Genomic DNA, 21,592 nt, shown 5'->3' with positions numbered 1-21,592 from the left:
CACATGTAGTGGACCATCCCCTGGTCCGCAAATTGCGGACCAGAAGATCTGCTCTCCACTCTAAAGGCAATATTTGATTAGTTACATATTTTCTATCGAAATAAATCAAAATTTCCTTTTTTACCCTTAAAGAAAAAAAAGAGAAAAAATTAGATGTGAGAGAAAAATATGATCAAAGAGAATGATGAGAGAGAAAGTATGATGAGAGAGAAAGTGTGATAAGAAAGAATGAATAGAGAGAAAGTGTGATGAGAGAAAATGAGAAAAAAGAGTGTGATAGGAGAGAGCATGGTTAGAGAAGATGAGAGAGAAAATACGATGTGAGAGAAAATATGAAGAGAGAGGATGAAGAGAGAGAAAATATAATGAGAAAAAAGAGGAGAAAGTGTGTATGTGATGAGAGAGATTGAGGAGAGAGAAAATATGATAAGAGAGAAAGTGTGATGAGAAAAAAAGAGAATAGTGAGTGTGATGGGAGAGATTGAGGAGAGAGAAAATATCATGAAAAAAAAAGTGTGTTGAGGAAAGAAAAAAGGAGAGAGTTGACAAGAAAGATTGAGGAGAGAGAAAGTGTGATGAAAAAAAAAGTGTGTTGAAAAAAAAAGGAGAGAGTTGACAAGAGAGATTGAGGAGAGAGAAAGTGTGATGAAAAAAAAAATGTATTGAGGAAAAAAAGGAGAGAGTTGACAAGAGAAATTGAGGAGAGAGAAAGTGTAATGACAAAAAAAAGAAAAAAAAATGAGTGTGATGGGATAGATTGAGGAGAGAGAAAGTATGATAAGAGAGAAAGTGTAATGAGAAAAAAAGAGGAAGGAGAGTGTGATATGAAAGATTAAGGAGAGGGGAAGTGTGTGATAAAATGATGAGAGAAAATAAGGAGAGAGAAGTGATATGAAAGAAAATATATATATATATATATATATATATATTAATATTTGATATTCAGGGAGAGAATTTTAGTTTTAGGTTAAGTGTATTTTTGGAATAAGGGAATATTTTGATTGATGAAAATAGGGTAATGACTCATTGAATGGGAGGTACATGGGAATGAGTCATTACCCAATTTCAAGGATTCATTCCCTTATTTGTATTCCTATTCCTATAATCCAAACATTAACAATGGTAATCAATGATTCTCATTCTCCACTCCTATTCTCGTAAACCAAACGCCCCCTCAATTCAAAAACGGCAAACTACTGAATAACTAGTTAAAATTATCGAACATCTGATCCGGTGAATTTATTGAATTTTTTTTATTAGGATATATGAGTTTCTAAATTATTTTTTATTTTTTAATTTATCCTATAACTGGATTGGTCACCCATGACTAAATTTATCATTAAAATTATTAAATATTTAAATCACATAAGTATATTTTAAAATTATTAAATTATGTATTAATTTCACTTTTACTTTTCCATATTCATTTGTGTTTATCTCATTTAATTACTGTAATATAATAAATGATTTAGACGCTATTCATTAACATAGTAATATCTCAAATCAATCCGTCTTCTTAAAAATTACGACTCTTAATATGATGTATAGACATGATATTTGAGTACATAAATATCAAAAGAATTATATGAATACATGGGATTTAATTTTATATCATTCTGAACTTTGTAAGTTCATCAGTCGAATTCAGTTAAAATTGACTGATAGACTTAAAGAGTTTGAAATGATATAGAATCAAATCATATATGTTCATTTAGTTGTGGAAAGAGCTCTCAGTGGAGGAGAGCGGGAGGTTTAGTGACAGAAGCTCCAACTTCTCTATAGGATTTTCTTGGTTTTCCTTGTGCTCAGGTGATGGGAGCTTGCTGCGAGTAGTTTCCTTGATGGTTGGGAGCTGTTGGCTGGTTCTTTCTTTCTCCCCTAAGGTTTTTTCTCTCCGGCAAGCTCCAAGGCCAAGTTACTTTCCGGCAAGTTTTGGTTTGAGCCCTCTACTCATCGGTAAACCAGTTCTCTTCCCCTCTCTTTCTTTGCAGTCTGTTTTACTACCACGTTTCTTGTGCTGTCCTCTTCTTCTTTTGTCCCCTCCCTCTAACTGAACTTTGTGAGGGAGAAGAAGGGATCTCCTACGTGTTTTTAGTTGGCCAAAGCACCAGAGTCTTCTTTCATTACTGCCTTAAAATTGTAGCTGAGGAACTGCTCTGCACAGTCCCGTTTTTCTGCCTATAGCACCGTGTTTTTGAAGTTTGCTTAGTTTTCCGGCCTCCGGTGAGGTCCTCCGGCCACCGGTGGCTGGCTGACACATCAAAGGGTAGTAACGAAATCTGTTTGGGTGGGGAAAGCTTCTGGTTGGTCAATATTGGGCGGCATATCCAGGATCCCTGCAAGCTGTTTTTTCCTCCAATGGGAAAAAAGAAAAAGAGATCCAAGCAATCTCCACAGGGCCTATCCAAAGGGTTTACTTCTGACAAAATCACTGGACCTGTATCTCTACAACCAGTAGAAGAAGATGTTCAAGCCACCTCATTGGTTGAACAAGAGGTGGAAGTGTTGACTTTGGAGGCAACGGTTGAAGGAACTGCTGTACTTGATGCTGCCTAGATTTTGCCTCATCACCAGCAACCTCCAGCCTAGCAACGTGTCATGGATGCTGATCAAACTTCATGTGGAGCTGAGGTGTCAAGTGGCCCTCCATGTCAGCAACTTCCAGACCCAAATGTTGAAGGAACAATTGCAAATGGTGAAGAAATAGAGCCTCCTACAGCAGCTGTCGATGCCCCTGCTGTAGTCCCAAATCTTGTACATCCTGCTCCAAATGGTGGTTCGTCTGAAGAAAATCGAGCCCATGCTCCACAGGTAACAAGGGCAGGAGAGGCGTGGCACATGGGCAAATCTTTTTAGAGATAATCGAAGAACAAAGTGGACAACTTTTTGCAACAAACTCAGCCCACAGGAAAAAGACTGAGTTTTCATTATGAAGACATTGAAACGGTTGAGGATTCAGTTGGTTATTGTCTTGTTGGATGCTTCATGGGGAGACATCCGGGGAGAAATGGTGTACACGCAATTGCCTCTAGATGGCGTGTCCCTTACAAATTCCATATGCATAAAAGCGGATGGGTAGTTTATCGCTTCGACATGCCGGAAGATCGGGACAAAGTATTACGTGGTGGTCCATATTTTGCTTTTGGGATCCCTTTATTCTTGAAGTTCATGCTGAGATGCTTCGTATTTGAGGAGGATGGACGGTATATTCCCGCTTGGATCCAAATTCATAAATTACCACCGGATTGTTGGACTTCGAAGGTACTTGGTCTCATTGGTTCAGAAATTGGAAAACCTTTGTATACCGACAAGTTAACTCAAATAAGGGAACGATTAACATATGCTCGCCTCTTGGCTGAAGTTTCGGTCATTGGAGAGAAGGTCAAAACGGTTCCAATAACATTGCCAACCGAAGTTCAACTTGATTTACAAATAGTATATGAATCAATACCCAACTTTTGTGAGGAATGTCGAAGGCTCGGACATCGAAAGGAAGCTTGTATGAAACATGGTCGGGAACCCACACAAGGGGATGCACACCCTAATGCATAATGTATATTTAGTTGAAATGTGAAAAATAAAGGAGAAAAAAAACTTAAATTCAGTCCTACAAAGATTCGAACTCAAGAGGTATGTTAAAATAAAAATAAAACTTACCATTACACCAACTATACATATGTTTTAAATTAGGGTAAAATAATATATATAATAATAAAATTAAAAAAACCTCTCTATAAAATTATGTTATTAAAAAATTTTGGGGGGTCGTGGCCCCCTCATGTCCTAATGTAGATCCGCCCCTGCAACCCCTCGCCAATGGCTCTAGGTGTGGCAAATGCTCCTACAATGGCATTGACGATTGTGGAGGAGGCTCTCCCAGTGGCCATAGAACCACGAACAGCGCTGCAACATGGAGATACTGCTGTGGAAAACAGTGTTTCATCACCCAAGTCACCTACCGAACCTCAGCAGGGGCCACGCATGGAAAACAGTGGCCAATTTGCAGCTGGGAGCAGTGGGACTACACAAAATCAGCAAGCTAAGCAATCTAAACAATCTGAAGGAAGTTCTTTGGGTTCAGTCACTTTAGGCACGGAGGATACGATTAGCATAAACACGGAGAGTAGCAGCTCTATTGATATTGAACAAGGGCGGGAAGCATCAAGTTCAAAAGCACCATTGACTATGCAAACCGACAACCGAAATGGGTGGCAATCACGGGTTCAAGCAGCCCGCTCTGCACGTGGACGATGAAGATAGCCTTATGGAATATTAGGGGTTTTCATAAAGCCCTAAAACATGGGGTGGGGGGGGGGGGGGGGGGGGCCAACACCTCTTCAAACAAAAAGAAATTCAAGTGATGGCGTTGATAGAGACTAAACTCGATGACGATACGTTGGATATTATTATGCAAAGGAAATTCTCATGTATGGGAATGACAAATAATTTCAATTATTCTAATCGAGGTCGTATTTTACTCCTTTGGGATATGCACAGGGTTTCCTTTGATGTTCTTATGACAACAAGTCAATGCATGTATTGTCGGGTGCGTTGTTCCATTACGGATCGGACTTTCTTGACTACTTTTGTGTATGGTTTTCATTCTATTATGGCAACGCGACCTCTATGGAATTCACTCACACTTCTTGGTGAGAATATAGCAGTGCCTTGGCTCATTATGGGAGATTATAATTCATTATCGATGGTACAAGACAAAGAAGGTGGGCAACCGGTTTCCAACTATGAGTTGCATGGTTTAGAGCGGTTTGTTCATTCTTGTGGCTTGGTAGACCTTCGTTCCATCGGATGCCGGCTATAGTGGACTAATGGATCAGTTTCTTCAAAGCTTGATCGTGCTATGGTGAACTCCCACTGGCTTATAGCGGATTATGAGAGTTATGTGGAATTTACACCACCCAGATGTCTATCGGACCACTCTTGTGGTATTGTTTCAACACTTGCATGGAGAAGAGATGCAATAGGCCTTTCAAATTCTATAATATGTGGACATTACATGAGGGGTTCCAAGATTTGGTGGCAAGTTCATGGGATGAGCCTATTTCCAAAAATGCTCAATTTGCACTTAAGGCAAAACTTACAAGACTAAAGGGCAAGCTGCGAGAACTTGATAAATTACATTTTCAGCACATCTCGGAGCAAGCTTTAAGGATAAAATCAATATTAGAGGATGCTCAACGAAGCCTTTTATCCGAGGTCGGTCCTCCAAATGATTATGAAGTGATAAGAAAGAGGGCAACATTGTTAGCGGAGGCGGAAAAACTATTCTATCAACAACGTGCAAAGAGTGTTTACCTCAAGAATAGTGATAGATGTACAAAGTTCTTTCATGACTTGGTGAAACGCAATAATAAAAGAAATGCAATCATCAAACTCACCAAGCAATCCGGGGATCAAACAACTAGTCTAGATGAAGTTGCCGAGGAGTTTGTATTTCCAAAACTTATTGGGCAAAACCGGACAAAGTACTCCTTTGGACAGCAATAGTATTTCTGGGAATCACTTATCTCAAGCTCAAAGGGAAGAACTAGTTGTCCCAATCACTAATGAAGAGATAAAAGATGTCCTTTTTGATATTGGGGTCGACAAGGCACTCGACCCGGATGGTTTCAACGCGGAATTCTACACTGCGACGTGGGACAAGATAGGAGATGATTTTATAGCGGCGGTAAAGGAGTTTTTTCATCATGGAAAGCTCTTAAAGCAATGGAATCATACCTCTATTGCTTTAATCCCCAAATCTGATCACTCTCCGTGTGTCACTGATTATAGGCCAATTTCATGTTGCACGATCTTCTACAAAGTCATTTCTAAAGTATTGTCGGCAAGGTTGACAAATGTTATGAGTAGCTTGTTGGATCCGGCACAAGTAGCCTTTGTTAAGGACCTGTCCATTGGAGAGAATATACATCTAGCCTAAGAATTATTGAGGAAGTATGCTCACAAGCGAATTTTCCCAAGGTGCATGATTAAAATTGATCTCAAGAAGGCTTTTGATACGGTTGATTGGAGTTTTCTCATGTCCTCACTTGTTGGTTATGGTTTTCTCCAACAATTTTATGGATGGATACATGAATGCATAAGCACGGTCTCTTATTCGGTTAGTCTCAATGGAGGATTGTATGACTTCTTTAGTGGGGCTTGAGGCAAGGTGATCCCCTCTCACCTTTATTATTTGGGTTATGTTTGGAGGTATTCTCATGCTCTATGAAGGAGGCATCAAGACTAGACGGATTTTACTATCATCCTAGGTGTGCGGAGGTGGAATTCACCCATCTAACATATGCTGATGATTTATTATTGTTTGCTAGGGCGGATGCCTCCACATTGAACCTCATTATGGGTTGTTTAATAGATTTTGGTGATAAGGCAGGGCTTAGAGCAAATCCATTGAAATCCAATTTATATGTTGCTGGAATTGATGAGCAATTACGTGGAGAATTACTTCACATCACCGATTTCCAGCAAAGAGCTTTTCCTTTTCGATACCTTGGTATACCTTTAGCCACGGAGAGGTTACGCATCACAAACTATGGGTCACTCCTTGAGGCAATCACAAAGAAGGTAATCTCTTGGGCGAAGCATACCTTATCACATGCCAGCCGGATAGAACTAATAAGATCGGTGCTCCAAGGTGTTGAATGTTTTTGATTATCCATTCTCCCTATTCCTAGAGGAGTGATAGATAAGATCTATGGCATTTCTCGATCCTTTGTTTGGTCTACAAAGCACCCTCCTATCTCTTGGTCAACTATATGTTTACCAAAAGAAGAAGGAGGTTATGGGTTGCAGGATTTGCAAGCATGGAATATGGCTCTCTTATGTCGGACCTTATGGAACATACAAAGCCGGATGGACTCTCTTTGGGTGAGATGGATTCATCAGCACTATCTTCGTTTTGCGGGTTTTTGGCATCGGAGGGGTAAACCTTCAGATTCTCCCCTTATCAAATGTTTACTTCAGATTAGGGATGTTCTCCTACAGCGCACAACCTCAATTGGAGCAGCAAACATGAAGCTCACATAATGGTTCGTGGAAGGGGAAAACGGGACAGCTTTGGCCTATGACTTCTTTAGGCCGAAAATGCTCAAAGTCCCCTGGTTTTCAGTGATTTGGAAGCCAATTTTAATGCCCAAACATCGATTCACAGTTTGGTTGCTTGCTCACGGAAAGTTAAGGACAGCAGACAGTTTGTCATATGAGTCAAGCAAGATGTGTGCTTTATGTCAGCAACATGAGTCCAATAGACACATTTTCTTTGAGTGTGCAACTGCCAAGTCTCTTTTTGATAGGGTTGTGAGATGGATGGACATCAAATTTGATATCACTAGTGATCCTGTCCGAATGCGAGCTCAATAGACGCTGGGCACGTGACGCTCTCCAATCTCCCGCAAGAACCTTCGGCGCACTTGCACAGAGTCGAGCCGGGAAGGGTTTCCCGGCGACAATCCTCCGACGCTCAAGTCAAGCCAGGGAACAGATGAAGAAGGTGGCTGCAGGATGAAGACTGGCGTACCTCCGATGAAGAAATGAGAGGTCTTATATAGAGCACCCAAGGAACACCAGGTAACTACATCGGGAGGCCCGCATGCCCTGTGCCATGTTGCGGTATAGTCCTGTCAGGGGAGCATATTGCGGTATGGTCCTGTCAGGGGAGCATATCTGAGGCCACACTCCTACAGTTTAGGCCATCCCTTGATGGGACGGCTAAACCTTTCTCCTCGTGAATGCAAATAATACCTAACCACGGAGCATGTGGGCTTCTTCCTCCTGAGCCGAGCGCTGACCCGCCCGGCTGAAGCCTTCCTCCCGACCGGACGCCTGTGCCGGCCTGGCTTAGAAGACCTCTAGTGCTTGAACACCTTTTCCCCTGTTTCCCTGTGGAACGGCTAGGCGGTCTAATCGCTCGGCCTCTACCTTCTTTCCCTATGTCCCGGCCGAGCGGTCCATCCGCTCGGCCACTTAATTCCTTGCGTCGGAAACCTGAGCCCCTGGCCGGGTTATCTTTGGTTCCGCTCGGACCAGCCGGTCGGGTTAACCAGGCCGTTACTCGATCGGCTTACCTTTGGATTGATCCTGACCAAGGACCCTCCTTAAAGCGGGGCCCCCTCTTCTTAATACCGGATCAACTAGCATGACCAAGTTACTTGATGTGTTTCAGCGGCATTATGAAGGCAAAGGGCGACAAGTCAAGGCCCGATATCTTGCTGTATCTTCGATGTTTTATTTTATATGGGAGGCACGTAATCGATCACGTTTTGAGGGCATTGTACCTTGTGTTGAGAGGATGTTTCACAAAGTTCAAATTCATGTCTGGCGCTTTGTAGACCTTTGTATTGTTTTAGTCTTAGTAGCATAATACATTTACCTTCCTATATATATATATATATATATATATATATATATATATATATATATATATATATTTGAATATTATGTCTTTGAAACTCTCCATACCCTTTGGCTTGTACTGAAATTTTAATATGTTCTATAAAGTCCGGGATTGTCATATTGAAGTTTGGACAGAAATAGGTAATTCCTAAATTGCTATTCATATCTACTTCAATGAGTCCAATAATTGTCTTATCATTGTCAGAAAATCTTGAGTCATAAAGGACTAAAAATACTTTAGCTCCTATACTTTTTCTAGTAAGTCCTCTTAGTCCAAACACTATTAATCCTAGATGTATGTAGTGATGTTTTCTTTGTAAAAGTGTTCTTGCCGATTCTTCTGTCATGAGTGTAAATCTTTCTTCACCTCCATCTGGTAGATGAAGTGGTTGTGTTCTGTGGTGTCTATAAAGTGATGTAGAGAAGGATAATAGTTCTTGATTATATATTCTTTTTGGGTTTAAGGTATTTAATTGTTCGTTAGAAAAAGTGTCTAAATTATGCTCTATGTATATAAGTTCTTCTAATTGATAAGTGACAATATTTGTTGAGGACCTCCTGGGTATTATGGATAAGTTTTTATTTGGTTGTCTTAAAGTTTGTGATTATCCAGAAAAACTTTCAGTTTGTTTCTTTGTTCGTAGATCCATTTGAAATGATATCTTGAGTCTTATAAGTAAGAAATTTATAAGTAGTAGGTTGTTGTCGGGTAACTGTTTTTCCTAAAGACAATTTAGTAAGGTCTTTGTTAATACTTTCAAGAGTTTCTTTTAGATTACTTGTGTGAGTATCTTTATAGATATGATTTTCTAGAGTAAGTAATTGAGTTTCCAATACCGTAAGCCTATAATGTAAAGAAGTAAGTAGTGTTAGTATGGTGTTATTTTGTTGTACTAGTACTTGGTCGCCTTGATTTACTAATGAGACGTTACTGTAACCAGTTTCTTTACTTTTAGCAAATTGTTGGGAAAACTCAATAGCTTCTTCGTAATGAGTGTTTCTGAATTGTAGTTTGTTCATAAATTATAGGTTCCTAGAGGGTCTTGAGGCTCTGATACCAATTTTTTTTTAATTTTTTTTATTTTTAATAGTAAACAAAAAATAGATTAACAGTAAATAGTAACATAAATAGATTAACAGCAAATAAAGATAACTTGACAGTAAATAGTGATAGTAAAACAGTAATAGTTAACAGTAAATAGTAAAAGAAAAATACAGTAATAGTGAAGTGCAGAAATAAAGTAGATAGTCACAATACCGTGATGGTATGATTAAATATATTGACTTTTTAAATTTTTACTATTTTTTTTTTAAACTGCTTTCTTTTCTTGTTTGTTTTCCAGGGAGCCTCACCTGTTCAGGACCTCACCTTTCAATCAGTGCCCCGGCTTATGCGTAAGATTTTGGGTTACTACCCTTCTTACTTAGCCCGCACAGGTCTTATATGATTTTGGTTAATCCTGATACAGTTACTGTTCACCTGTCGGTTACTAAGACAAGGACTGAGGAAAAGAACCAAGACGAGAGAGACAGAATGTTTTTGAGTCTAAACTTAGATTATCATTATAAAACAAGCAACAATCATAGATCTTATTTAGTAGAGAATTTTTACAGAGAGTTACATAAAATTTTTACATAAAGATAACTTTACATAGAAAACAACATATATTATATAAAGATACCGAATTTTTACATAACTTGACAGAGAGAACTTACAATCACACTTGCGCAAACTTGAAGAACAACGGAAGAGTATGGACAGTAGTGAGTGCAGTGGGGGAAGTGGATGCTTCAGCAAGAGAGTTTTGGGGTCCTTTTATAGGAGGAGGAGATAGCTTTTCTTGGAGGAGAAGGAAAGCAGAGAAAGAGAGGGGCCTGGAAGAGAAGGCTTGGTGAAGGACAAGTGGAAGGCTTCTAAGAAATGAAAAGGGGGCCTGGCAAAAGAAGGGTTTAGTTGGGGGGACAGATGGCTTCGTTTTAGGTGAGTGGACATAGTGGCTAGGTGGCAGAAAAAACGTCATGAATGACGTTTTTGGTAGATGTTATTGTATTGTTGTGTTTATGGGAGAGGACGTCATGGATGACGTTATTAAGTCTCCATTAAGTTGTCGAGGTTATTGTCACTGGTAAGATCCAGAGAGGGAGTTTGTGAACTTCCGGCTAAGTCTGGCTGCATGCTTCTGTTGAGTGCGGCTCTATATGCTCTGGTAGAGAGGACAGAGCTGGCTAGTCTCTTCTGACAGTATCTTTCAGTTTTTCTTTTATAATGTTGAAGCAATGTCGTATGCTGTGTTTTGAAGGAGAAAGGGAGGAATCTAGTTCCCATATCTTTTGGCCAATAGATCTTCTCAGTGTAAGTTTCTCCTATTAGGAAGTAATTGTCTGGATCTGTCAAGCGATCCCAAGCCCAATTAGTTCCTTGTACTGATGCTCTCCAATGCTTTAATTGATCTTCAATAGTAGGGAGAGCTTCCCAATGTAGATCGAGGTCAGATGGGTAATCTTCAAGTTCTGTTTGGATACCCCCGACTTCATTGATATCCAGCTTAACCAGATGTTTGGCTGATTCAATATTAAGGTTAAGTCATTCCGGTGGAGAGCTGTCAAAAGTACATAGAACAAACGTTTCCTCTTCTTCGAGAGCCAGAGAAATAATAGTACCAAGCTTTTTAGGAAAGTCTTTAACAGAATCTGGATCATATACCCAAACTTTGTATAGAAGTCCATAGTCCATCAGAAGAAAGGGAATGTAAACATATTCATTTAGATCGTCATAAAATAAATAATTACTTTCCGCATTATTGCTTATAGGAGTGTCCAGTATGCTATATTCAATGTTCATTAAATTCATATTAGTTTGAGTTTCTTCATTATCTTCTTCTTGTGATGTTGAAGGTTTATAATTATGAAATCTTACTATAGAGCTTCCATGTCTATCTTTATAAATAATGGATTCTGTTGGTTGTAAGGTTTGTGGGTTATTGTTTAATTCTAGATTAAGAGTCCAATCCAATCCTGCAAGTAGTGTTGATGAGAAGTCCTTAGGTTTGAGGAAATAAATACCTTTTGTCGTAAGGGTTTCAATAACATTAGTAATTTGAACTTTAAAACTATTGTTAATATTTATCATAGTTTTTCCTAGAAAGATTATGTCTATTTGAATATTATGTCTTTGAAAATCTCCATACCCTCTGGCTTATACTGAAATTTTAATATGTTCTATAAAGTTCGGGATTGTCATATTGAAGTTTGGACAGAAATAGATAATTCCTAAATTGCTATTCATATCTACTTTAATGAGTCTAATAATTGCCTTATCATTGTCAGAAAATCTTGAGTCATAAAGGACTAAAAATATATATATATATATATATATATATATATATATATATATATATATATATATATATATATATATATATATATATATATGTTCATCTAGTTAATATCATTATATTCACACCCTTAAATATTATTTCTATATATCAATAATTTTTTAAACATAAATACATTTGAATTGACTGTTACACTAAATCAATTTACGTGCTCATCTAATTCGCTTGACTATATTCATGATCTTAAATATCATTTTAAAACGTCATATTAAAAGTAATAATTTTTTTAATACAAATTAATTATTTTAATTGATTGTTACCGACTTACCGTGTAACAATCCATGTTTACAAACAGAATAATATGCCAAATTGATTGTTGCACTATACTTAGAGTAGGCATGTGCGAATAGGAAGGAATAAAAGCATAATTGAGTATTAGTAATTTTAAAACTTATCTATGCGATCTGAGTTTTCAGCAATTTTAATTATGAGGTCCTAACTTGCAGATTCATACAAATTGATTACAAAATCATATTTTATAAAATAAATAAATCAATCAAACTTTCAATCTATTTATTTAAAATCTTTATTAAAAAAAATGAGAATAAAAAAATAAAAAGCCTAAGAGCGTGTGTTCACGCCAATCCTCTTAGCAGGATTATGCATGTCGGCACACACAAGCAACTCCCTTCTTTTATCCTCTCAGAGCTCTCTCTCTGACTGGAGTTGCATGTTTCATTGGCGTGCGCCGTGCGCGTCAAACTGAAAGCCTCCGCTGCCTAATCCTTCCTCCCATCTCTCTGGACCACTCGAGTCTTTCCAGAATGTCTTCCACGAGGGCCCGTCTCGTCTCCGTTGCACTGCACTTTACTGCACCTAATTCTGAAACGAGCATCCTCTTCAGTGCATATCTTGCCTTTGTAGATATGCCTCTTCAGTGCGCATCCTCCATGCAACAGAAAGCGACCCATTCCAACCTTGTCGCAACTTGCTCACTCGACAACTGTTACTAGCTAGGCAGGAACGTTCCTACTTCCAATGGAGGAGGAGTTACGTTGGTCGTGGAATTCTTCAGATTCCTGGCACTCTGATCACCTCACATGTTCCTGATGTCTGATAGGAGTTCGGTCTGAATGCACAGTTGTGCTCGAAGAATTTTGCAGGTGTAGTTGGCAGGTCAAGTCAATTAGGAACAACCACAGGGGTCACATTGTCTGGTGACTTGTCCTGAGGCCCTTGCCATCAAAAGCTGAGGTAGGGCCGTCGGGGCTTAGATTTTTGTGCTTCGTGTGGAAAAGGCAACCTAAGTCTTGACAAAGATGGGTCGAGGCTATTTGTTAAGGTCCCACTGGAGGAAGAAAAATTGGCTCCCATATTGAAGTTGATTGTATTCTTGTGGCAGTGGCTAAGGAACAGTCCCATCTATTGAGATTCAATACAATGTGCTGTGTGCGAACAACTCTGCCCTGTAGAGGACGATGACTTCGATCCTATTTAAAATTCCAGGCCGTACGAGATTTTGTCAGCAAAATCTAACTCACGAAGCTGGAAGATCTTGGGGGGTGGAGGGTAAGTATCGGGCTGGGGAAGCGGATGGGGACGCGCAATGTGGAGCCCTTGATTTCGACCTTAAAATCGGGCGAGCTGACTCAGTGCTGACTCGGTTTCGATCGATCGATCGATCGCTCATTGTTTTTTTTTTCTTGTTGAATTTGGAATATTTTACGAAGAATTGAGGCGCAGGAATCGAGTGAGAAGTTGCGATTTACAGAAGAGAAATCATGGAAGGTAACAGGGAGAATTTGTTCATGGAGATATGAAGCATGCCGGATATACTGGCTGGCCCCGAGTCACGAACTCGAGGGGGCGAGGCTGAGTTGGAGATCCAACTCGTTTGCTTCTGGAACTCGCTCGCCGGCCCGGTCCGCGGCTCCGCCGCGGTGGAAGTCGCCGGTCCACGAGTAGTCAGCGGGAAGGCGCAGTCTTGGGACGAGGCAGGGGCTCGACGCGTGCACCTGGTGCGGCGCCGCGAAGGCGACTGGGTAGTAGAACCAGCTCGGCTGCGGCGGCGGCCGAGGCGGAGGTGGGAGGAGGAGCGGCGGCGCGAAGGCGGGGGCAGTCCGATGTTGGTAGAAAGCAACGGCCGGCGGCGAGCGGTGGAGCTGGGCGGCGCGCTTCAGCCGCTGGCGCTCCCTCTTGTGGGCGTTCTGGTGGCCGCCCAGCGCCTGCGAGTTGGCGAAGTCGCGGCGGCAGTACTGGCACTCGTACCTCCGCCGGTCGCCGCCGACGGAGGAAGCGGAGACGTCGACAGCATGAACATCGTTGGAATCGACGACGGGGAAGCCGAAGAGCTTGAGGCTCGCGCTCGCGGTGGCCTTGGAAGCTTTCTGCCGATGGATCTCCGACATGTTCTTTTTGGATCCTTCTACTCAATTAACTAGATTCACCTACGCTCGTCAGAGAGAGAGAGAGAGGGAACATCCCATGAATTTCTGCATCGGATCGAGTCTGAAGGTGTTTGTACTTATAACGTAGAGGCAAAGGCAATCTTTCAGACCTACGAAAAGTTGTAGAATATTTTAATGGAGATGCCTAATTTTGGAAAAAAAAAATATATCAGAAAAGTTTATTCCTATTGATAATTTATATTCTAATACATTTCCACACGATTGAAACCTTTTGACAGAACCTACGAAAATTCTTTCTCAAATCTCTGTTTCATGATAGTAAATCTCTGTTCTTCCCTTCTTCAGTTAATCTTTCTCCGTCAGTCGTTCTCTTTTGCATCTTGAGTCTGTAAAATTTTTGTTTTTTCTTCCATCTTTTAAGATTGTGTTTACTGCTATGAGAAGATTCGGCAGATAAAGAACAAAACTGAGTACATGGAATCAAATCTTTCAGGATTTTTCTCACACAGAAATGGACAAATATGGAGGTGTGTTTGATTGTCGACCATTTGAACAACATTATTAAAAATTATCATTCGGTACACGAACTCGATTCAGCAGTAGGAATCGAAAGGAATCCTTTTGTCCTCACCGATACTTTTATCCACACAAACTAAGGAATAACGGAACACAGTTTGATGATATTCTCGATCATGGAGACAAGCAACTCAGACGGATCTGCAGGAAAAAGCCTAAAGCTTAACAAATCAAGGCCTTTACAAGGCTGCTAGATGATTAGAACTCAATAAAACAACCAGCCAGTATGGGTGACAAGCCGATAATTCCTACGTATTGTTCGTCAGCGGAGTTTCGGGTGAGGTAATAGTAGTTTTGCTCACTATGCCTTTCCCAAAATAGTCGGCAATGACGGAAAACCCATCTTTTGAATTCTTCAACTTCTGGAAAAACAAGTTTTGATCCCTTGCATTTGTCTCCAAGTTCTTCTTGGTCTCCAGGATGGATCTGTATTCGGGTGCGCATTCTGGGCATTCCTTTTCGTTGTCCCCAAGACAACGAAGGTGAAACGAGTGCATGCACATAAAATGCACTGCTGGAAGGTCGAGGGTGAAGGTGCACGCTGTGCACTTGCTGAGTTGAAAAATCCTTGCATTTGTCCTGAGATCTTGTATTTCTTTCCTCATTGAAGTAGTGTCCTCCTGCATCATTCATCAAAACTAGTTAAATAAAGGAATTGACGAACAGTAACATTTGTTGAACAGACAACATAGACACTGACAACAAAAAATACTTGCTAATTTATCATGCCAATATTTCATAAAGATAACAATCAAGCCATTGCAAGCATATAGAATAAGTTGTAAATATATGGTATCTAGATAAAAGGTCCCATAATGAGCAAACACAGAGGCACACTAGATATAAGAAAATCAAGTTGCAAAAACTTATGAGATTAAACTTACCATTGAGAACAATTAAAAAGATAAGAATCCACGGTCATCATGGCAAGATTTCGAGTTTGAAAAATAAAAACTTGTTATAAAATGTTTGGTTGTCAACCAAACCATGGGTGTCTTTGGCACAATAGAAAAAATGTAATTCTGAAGAGTTTTTTTTCCCCCTTTTGAAGTAGAAGCTAGGCAGGTTCTATAATAAATTGAATTAGCAAACAACTTTTTGTGTGAAAAATCACTCCTCAGTACCTTAAAAGATAACCTAAATAAATTATCTCATTGTAATTGAATTCATAATCACTAAGATTTACTACTTTAGTACCAACTAATGGCAATTTAACTGATACATGCCATGAATTTTTACAAATTTAACTGATACATGCAAAATTTTCTCCAAAGAATTTAACCCAAAGTTTTTTTCTAATACACTTTTATCAAACACAACATCAGTTTTTCTATTTCCAAAAGCAGTTATGCCGCAGCATTTTGAAGTATGCAATTTCATAACTGCAGCAGTTCAAACAAACTAAGCCAACTCTGGAAAAAGTTGATCAGTTTGTTTAGTTCAAAGGTTCTATATGGTTGCAATAACTGTTTTGAATGTGTTATCTCTGTAAAATCTAATTGAGAAAAGTAGATCCATCAAGAAAAGAATGATGACAAATTGCTTTTATCATTTCTTTTCTGTTTTCACATTAACAAATGCAATAATCACCAAGAAGAAAGTTCTTTCAGTATTAAACCAAAAGGCCATTTGTGGATTCTATATAGCCAACTCTTTGATATTATGAAATTGATTACCCAAGCTAGAAGAACCATAAATCAGAAACAAAAGAGCAGTCAAAGCAAAGTTCTTTAAATTTCCATGGTCAATCAATTTCTTTGTCACTGTGCAAGTTACATAAAGCAGTCATAATGAGAGTGTAGTAGGATCACAATTAAATTCAAGTTGCAGCTAGGAAACATAACAAATTATCAATGTCAATCAATGACAAAAAGGTAAATCAGAATTAGGACTATGGTTCGATAATAACCTGATACTTTTCAATAGACCTACGATCTTCTTCTATCAACCTTGACTCTTGTTCAAGCTTCCTAGCAATGTAGTCTTTAACTACAGAGAGAGTCAAGCATGGATTCCTAGATAATGTCTGCAAGACGACAATGGGTGGCAATATATTATCTCTTTCGATGTATGTAAGAACCTCTTTTACTTCTTTGGAGCAATCTTCACCAAGTTCACCAAAGTAGTTCAGTACGTCAACCCAAAGAGATTGATCTCCACCATGGGTCGAGTCCCCAAGCTTCTTGCAACATGTAATCAAACCTTCATGATCATGAGTCTGCATGTAGCAGGCAATCACTTCTTTGTAAAGCTTCATTTTCTCATAAAGAAACAACAGACCATCTCGAAAAGTATTCATTTGGCATAAAATAATAGCAAGAAACACATCATATAAAGGTTGCTCCATATCATAGGTCCATGCATTCTTAAGAAGGGCCAATCCTTTGTCCTGTCTTTCAATATGATCCTTATCCTTTTTAACATCTTTGTTTGCATTATTCATTTTCCCCTTGTTCTCTATCTTTGAACCATTAGCAATTTGCTTAAATTTTCCCACATCAAGGTCATGTCTTTCTTCAGCATTTTCTTGTGAAATTGACGGAAAGGTTAGAGTGTTAGATAGGTACAACTCTAGTAGTGTGTTATGAATTTCCACTTGAGCAGGTGAATCCTTGACCTTGCCTATATATTTCTCAAGAAACTCCATCAGAGATTTTGGGCTATGAACAAATATCTTGATGAAGTCCATTGGAGAGGGTAGCATAACTAAGTGCATACTGTTTTTGGTCTTTTTTGTTGAGTCTTGATCAACAATGCAGAGCCTAAGTAGTGTTTCAACAGTTTCAGCTGGCCTGTGTTCTACAAGAATCTTACCATATTCTTTAATGGTAGCACCCACTTCGTCTGGCTCAAGGCTAGAAATATACTGCAAAGCCTCATCATAACTACCAAGGTCTTCAAGCAAAAGCTTCAGATACCATTCATGCCTCTCAGCTTTCTTAGCAACGTACAGGGCATGTTCATGATATCCAGCAGCACGGCAAACTCTTATTGCAGTCTCCACGTCAAACTTGTGTTCGCTATGACCATCTCCATCCTCAATGAACTTATTCAATTTTTCAACATCTTTTAACTTGGTATAGCAGTTCAATAGAAGAGTTGTGTGATCTTTGGAAGCTAATCCCTTCTCATGCAACTTTTCCAAATAATTTGTGAGATTGTGTATCCGTTGTGCATCAAGAAACTTCTGGATCACATACGAAGGTTCTAGATGACCAATAGTGAGAATGTATTGTGACATGGCCTCATCATAGTCTTGCTTTCCATATAAATGGTCAGCATACTTCCGTAGTACTTCAGCAGTAGCTGCAGCATCAGCTTGCTGACTTTGTACAAGATTTATTGCCACAGTATATAAGTTCTTCTTAAATAACATATCAAGTTTACTCTCCATGTCCTTTTCTCCTATGCACAGAACCTTTTTGTCACTCATTATGAGCACAATGTAGCCCCATTCACAAAGAAAGTGTGAAACATTCCCAACTACCATACTATGGGCAATCAAACGGTTCTTTAAATCATAAATGTTAAACATATCCCTATTGCTCCTTTGACCTGCAATAACACACAACAGATATCCACGAAACCATCCAATAAACTTCTTTTCACCATCAAAAGCCCAACAAGGACCTCGACCGTCAACTTCATAGAAGTATACAGCTTCAGGACGACCAATAATCAGGTCCTGCACAATTAATCATGGAAAAGCTGTACTTTTAACACCAAAGAAACAAAAAAGAAGAAAAGTAACTAAGAGAAAGAATTTGGCACGTGAGAATTGGAATCAGCATACCAGACGGTCACTCATTGTGACAGCATTGATATCACATCCGATCTGATCTAAGGTCTGTCTCCTGGGTGGCTGATCATTCAAATTGAACAAGCTTATGGAAGCAGGAGTGACAGCAAAGAGTTGAAGAACTCGAGCTTCAACTCGAAAACCAAGTCCTGTAATAGAACTAACGCTTTTGTCTGCACCAGTCTCTACCTGCAGGGTGAATCGTGTAATACGCTCACGGGCGACATCACCTTTGATGCAGTAAATGGAACCATTATCTAATCCAATTGTTATAAGCAAAATTGGAGGGGCTTCCTCAAGGACTAAAAACGATGTGATCTGCGAGATCAGAGGTCATGTTCTCATTAATACTTTGAATAATAAAAAATGAAGAACTAACCAAAATATCTCCATTATTGATGTGTTAGAAATTAAGAACTTAATAATACATGGATAATACAATGAAATAAGCTCAAAGTAAAATATAGATAAATGAAAATGAAGGACCTTTGCTTCAGGAAACTGGTTGGTAAAAATTCTCACAATCTGCACACAGAAAGGACGTGTTGTGCTTGAACCCTCTGGCTGCATCTTATCGAGGTCAAAAACCTTAAGGCAGATTGAGGGTAACTGGGGAGATACCTGCTCATCCTCTCCGACTGTAACCAAGAAGTTCCGTTGCTGTTGCATAGACGAAAACATCATAAGGCTTTGGTATAACTAGTAATCCCTTGTATTAAAATTAATTACACTTATCATCTAAGGTTACTTGGACATAGTTTTCTATCTTAAAAATAGTTAAAACGGCCCATTCTAGAGAAAATAGACTGTTATAATGACTAAAAAATTGCAACAGCCAAGAGAAAAGGCATAAAGAGCTTGTTCCTGTGTAACCTCTTCAGCAAGAAAATAAGCAAGACATGTAACACATACGGATGGTTACAAGATTAACATGCTAAAAGTAGGCACCACTCTAATTACCAACTAATACCTACAAACAAGTAACATCATTTGAACATTCACAAAACAAGGGTAATTGGATACTCAAAGCAGAATTCCTTATGGAAACAAGTGTTAGCAGTAAAAGTTATATATTGAAAAAGTACAACGAAGTTGAGATACTAATCCTATTAAACACAAACAATCTCATATTTTTGGAAGTTTCATTCAAACGAGAAAATTCAATATGAAGTATATTACAATACAAGATGGAACAAGCATCTTGATAGAATAACAATCATGGACAAAGAGATGACACATTTTTCATTAAACTCAACGTTAATAGATCCAAACATCATTGAAGGATGTCAGCATCAAAGAGATTAATCTGACTGATCAAACTCATCCTTGAAGAAGGAAAAAAAGACTGATTCCAGAGTCTCATTTTCCCTTACATTATGCTCAAGTATCTCAATACATTATCATGAAGCAGTGCTGATCCACACTATTGAGGATCAACTACATGAGCTTTATGTGATGCTAATGTACCTAATAATATTCATAGTAGTTAAATGTTTTTTATTACATTAACTAATCAACTAGAGCTACATAAAAAATAACAAAACTTAAATACTAACATAAAAATATAAGTCTTTATATAGCCCATGTTTACTAGAAACTTCACTTCACTATCAAGATTATTAGAAGGATGAAATTAGAGAAAACACTTTAGAGAGGTATAGTGCATCCACATCAGGCTTATTAATGATAAGGTGAGTACATTAGGTTTAAGTGCAAGTGCATAGGCAGACCAAGGCAAGATGGATACTTTTTGTTAATTTAACTAGGGACCTTTCCCCATACAAAACCCAATGAAAACAAAGTAAGCATTTCCCGATACTGCGGAGACGTTTGGAAAAAAGGAAGAAAATTGCTAAAAGTAGTTTACGAATCTGATGAGTCCTTAACATTTATGTAAAATCAAGGTCAATTCTTTCAATTAAGTTAAGATCTATACCATGAAACTGCCAAAAAATATGAGAGAGAAATCTGGAGGTGTCACTTATAGCTAATTCATCGTGATTAATAAAAAGATAAATAATTTTGATATTAAATGTACATTATCCTTGAATTTTGCACCTAAACCTTCAACTAGAACTGAACTTGTTATCGTTGATTCAAAAAAAAAAAAAAAAGAATGTTGGGATAACACAATAACAAGGAATTTAAAGATTCAACTTATATCTAAGTTATGTACAGATTGAAAAAGAACACATAATAAGATGGGAAGAAGGATGAATAGGAAAGCTGGCAATTGCATAAGCTTGATTGTATCAGTGAAATCAATATTTTGTTGATGATAAAGTCTACGGCTTCCAGTTAGATGCTCATTTTCTAATCAAGGTATAGAGAAATCTTCAACCATTCCAGAAAATAAAACCTTTATTTTCCTGAATGCATTGAGTGCCCATACAGATGCCTGAAATTCAGTTGGTTCATCTAAATACTTCATCTTTATCAACCAAGAAAGTAAGGAAAAAAAACGATCTTTTCCCCTTGGTATCATCCGACTAGCAACTAATCTGACGTATTTCACGATTTAAGGAAGCATACGCGAGATTTGAACGAACCTTGAGCTGTTGGATGAAAAGGACGGAGGTCCCGTGGGCTTGGAACGCGTAGGAAAGCTTGAACCCTCGATCGAGGAGGGCGACCATGCCGTCATCACAGCCGACGGCAATTCGTCCTCTCCCGCTCGAGCAGCACTGGATGTTTCCGCTGACCTCACTCGGGATCGCAGCCTTTCCGGCGGATTTCTCCTCGAAGAACTCAAACTTCCGCCACTGGTACATGTCTCCGGGATCAAGGGGGCGGTCTCAGGACCCTAATTGTCCGAATCGCAGCTTTAAAGCAGGTTTGAAAGCTCAGCACCGTTCTCTAGTAGATCGGCGTCGGAGACGGAAAGACGACAACTGCCACAGTCTCGATCTGTCGCCGGAGTTCGCTAGAATTTTCTATAACCCGGCAATCTGTCTTCCAGTTTCCATAAGTAAACAGGAAATCTCGTCGGAGAGAAAGAAAAAAAATATAAAAAAAAGGCGTTTTGAGGAAATAGAATTTGTCAAATTCGGATCTTTATTCAAATG

The 21,592-nt window shown here is 39.0% G+C and overlaps 2 protein-coding genes across 2 annotated transcripts; both read right to left on the bottom strand.

The window, feature by feature from the left end:
• Positions 1-13,594: 13,594 nt before the first annotated feature.
• LOC121972208 (zinc finger protein 6-like) lies at positions 13,595-14,152 on the bottom strand. The gene has a single exon (XM_042523903.1). It carries the CDS (start codon positions 14,150-14,152, stop codon positions 13,595-13,597), a length of 558 nt encoding a protein of 185 aa, XP_042379837.1.
• A 528-nt stretch (positions 14,153-14,680) lies between these two features.
• Positions 14,681-21,526, bottom strand: LOC121969441 (vacuolar protein-sorting-associated protein 11 homolog). Its single transcript, XM_042519552.1, has 5 exons — positions 21,077-21,526; positions 19,014-19,187; positions 18,522-18,845; positions 16,638-18,413; positions 14,681-15,348 (listed from the first exon to the last, which is right to left on the bottom strand). Exons 1-5 carry the CDS (start codon positions 21,296-21,298, stop codon positions 14,977-14,979), a joined length of 2,868 nt encoding a protein of 955 aa, XP_042375486.1. The 5' UTR covers positions 21,299-21,526; the 3' UTR covers positions 14,681-14,976.
• Positions 21,527-21,592: the final 66 nt, after the last annotated feature.

This window comes from Zingiber officinale, chromosome 4A (genome assembly GCF_018446385.1).
Source record: "Zingiber officinale cultivar Zhangliang chromosome 4A, Zo_v1.1, whole genome shotgun sequence".
Classification (NCBI taxonomy): Eukaryota; Viridiplantae; Streptophyta; class Magnoliopsida; order Zingiberales; family Zingiberaceae; genus Zingiber; species Zingiber officinale.
This window is presented reverse-complemented; position numbering and strand designations above follow the sequence as displayed.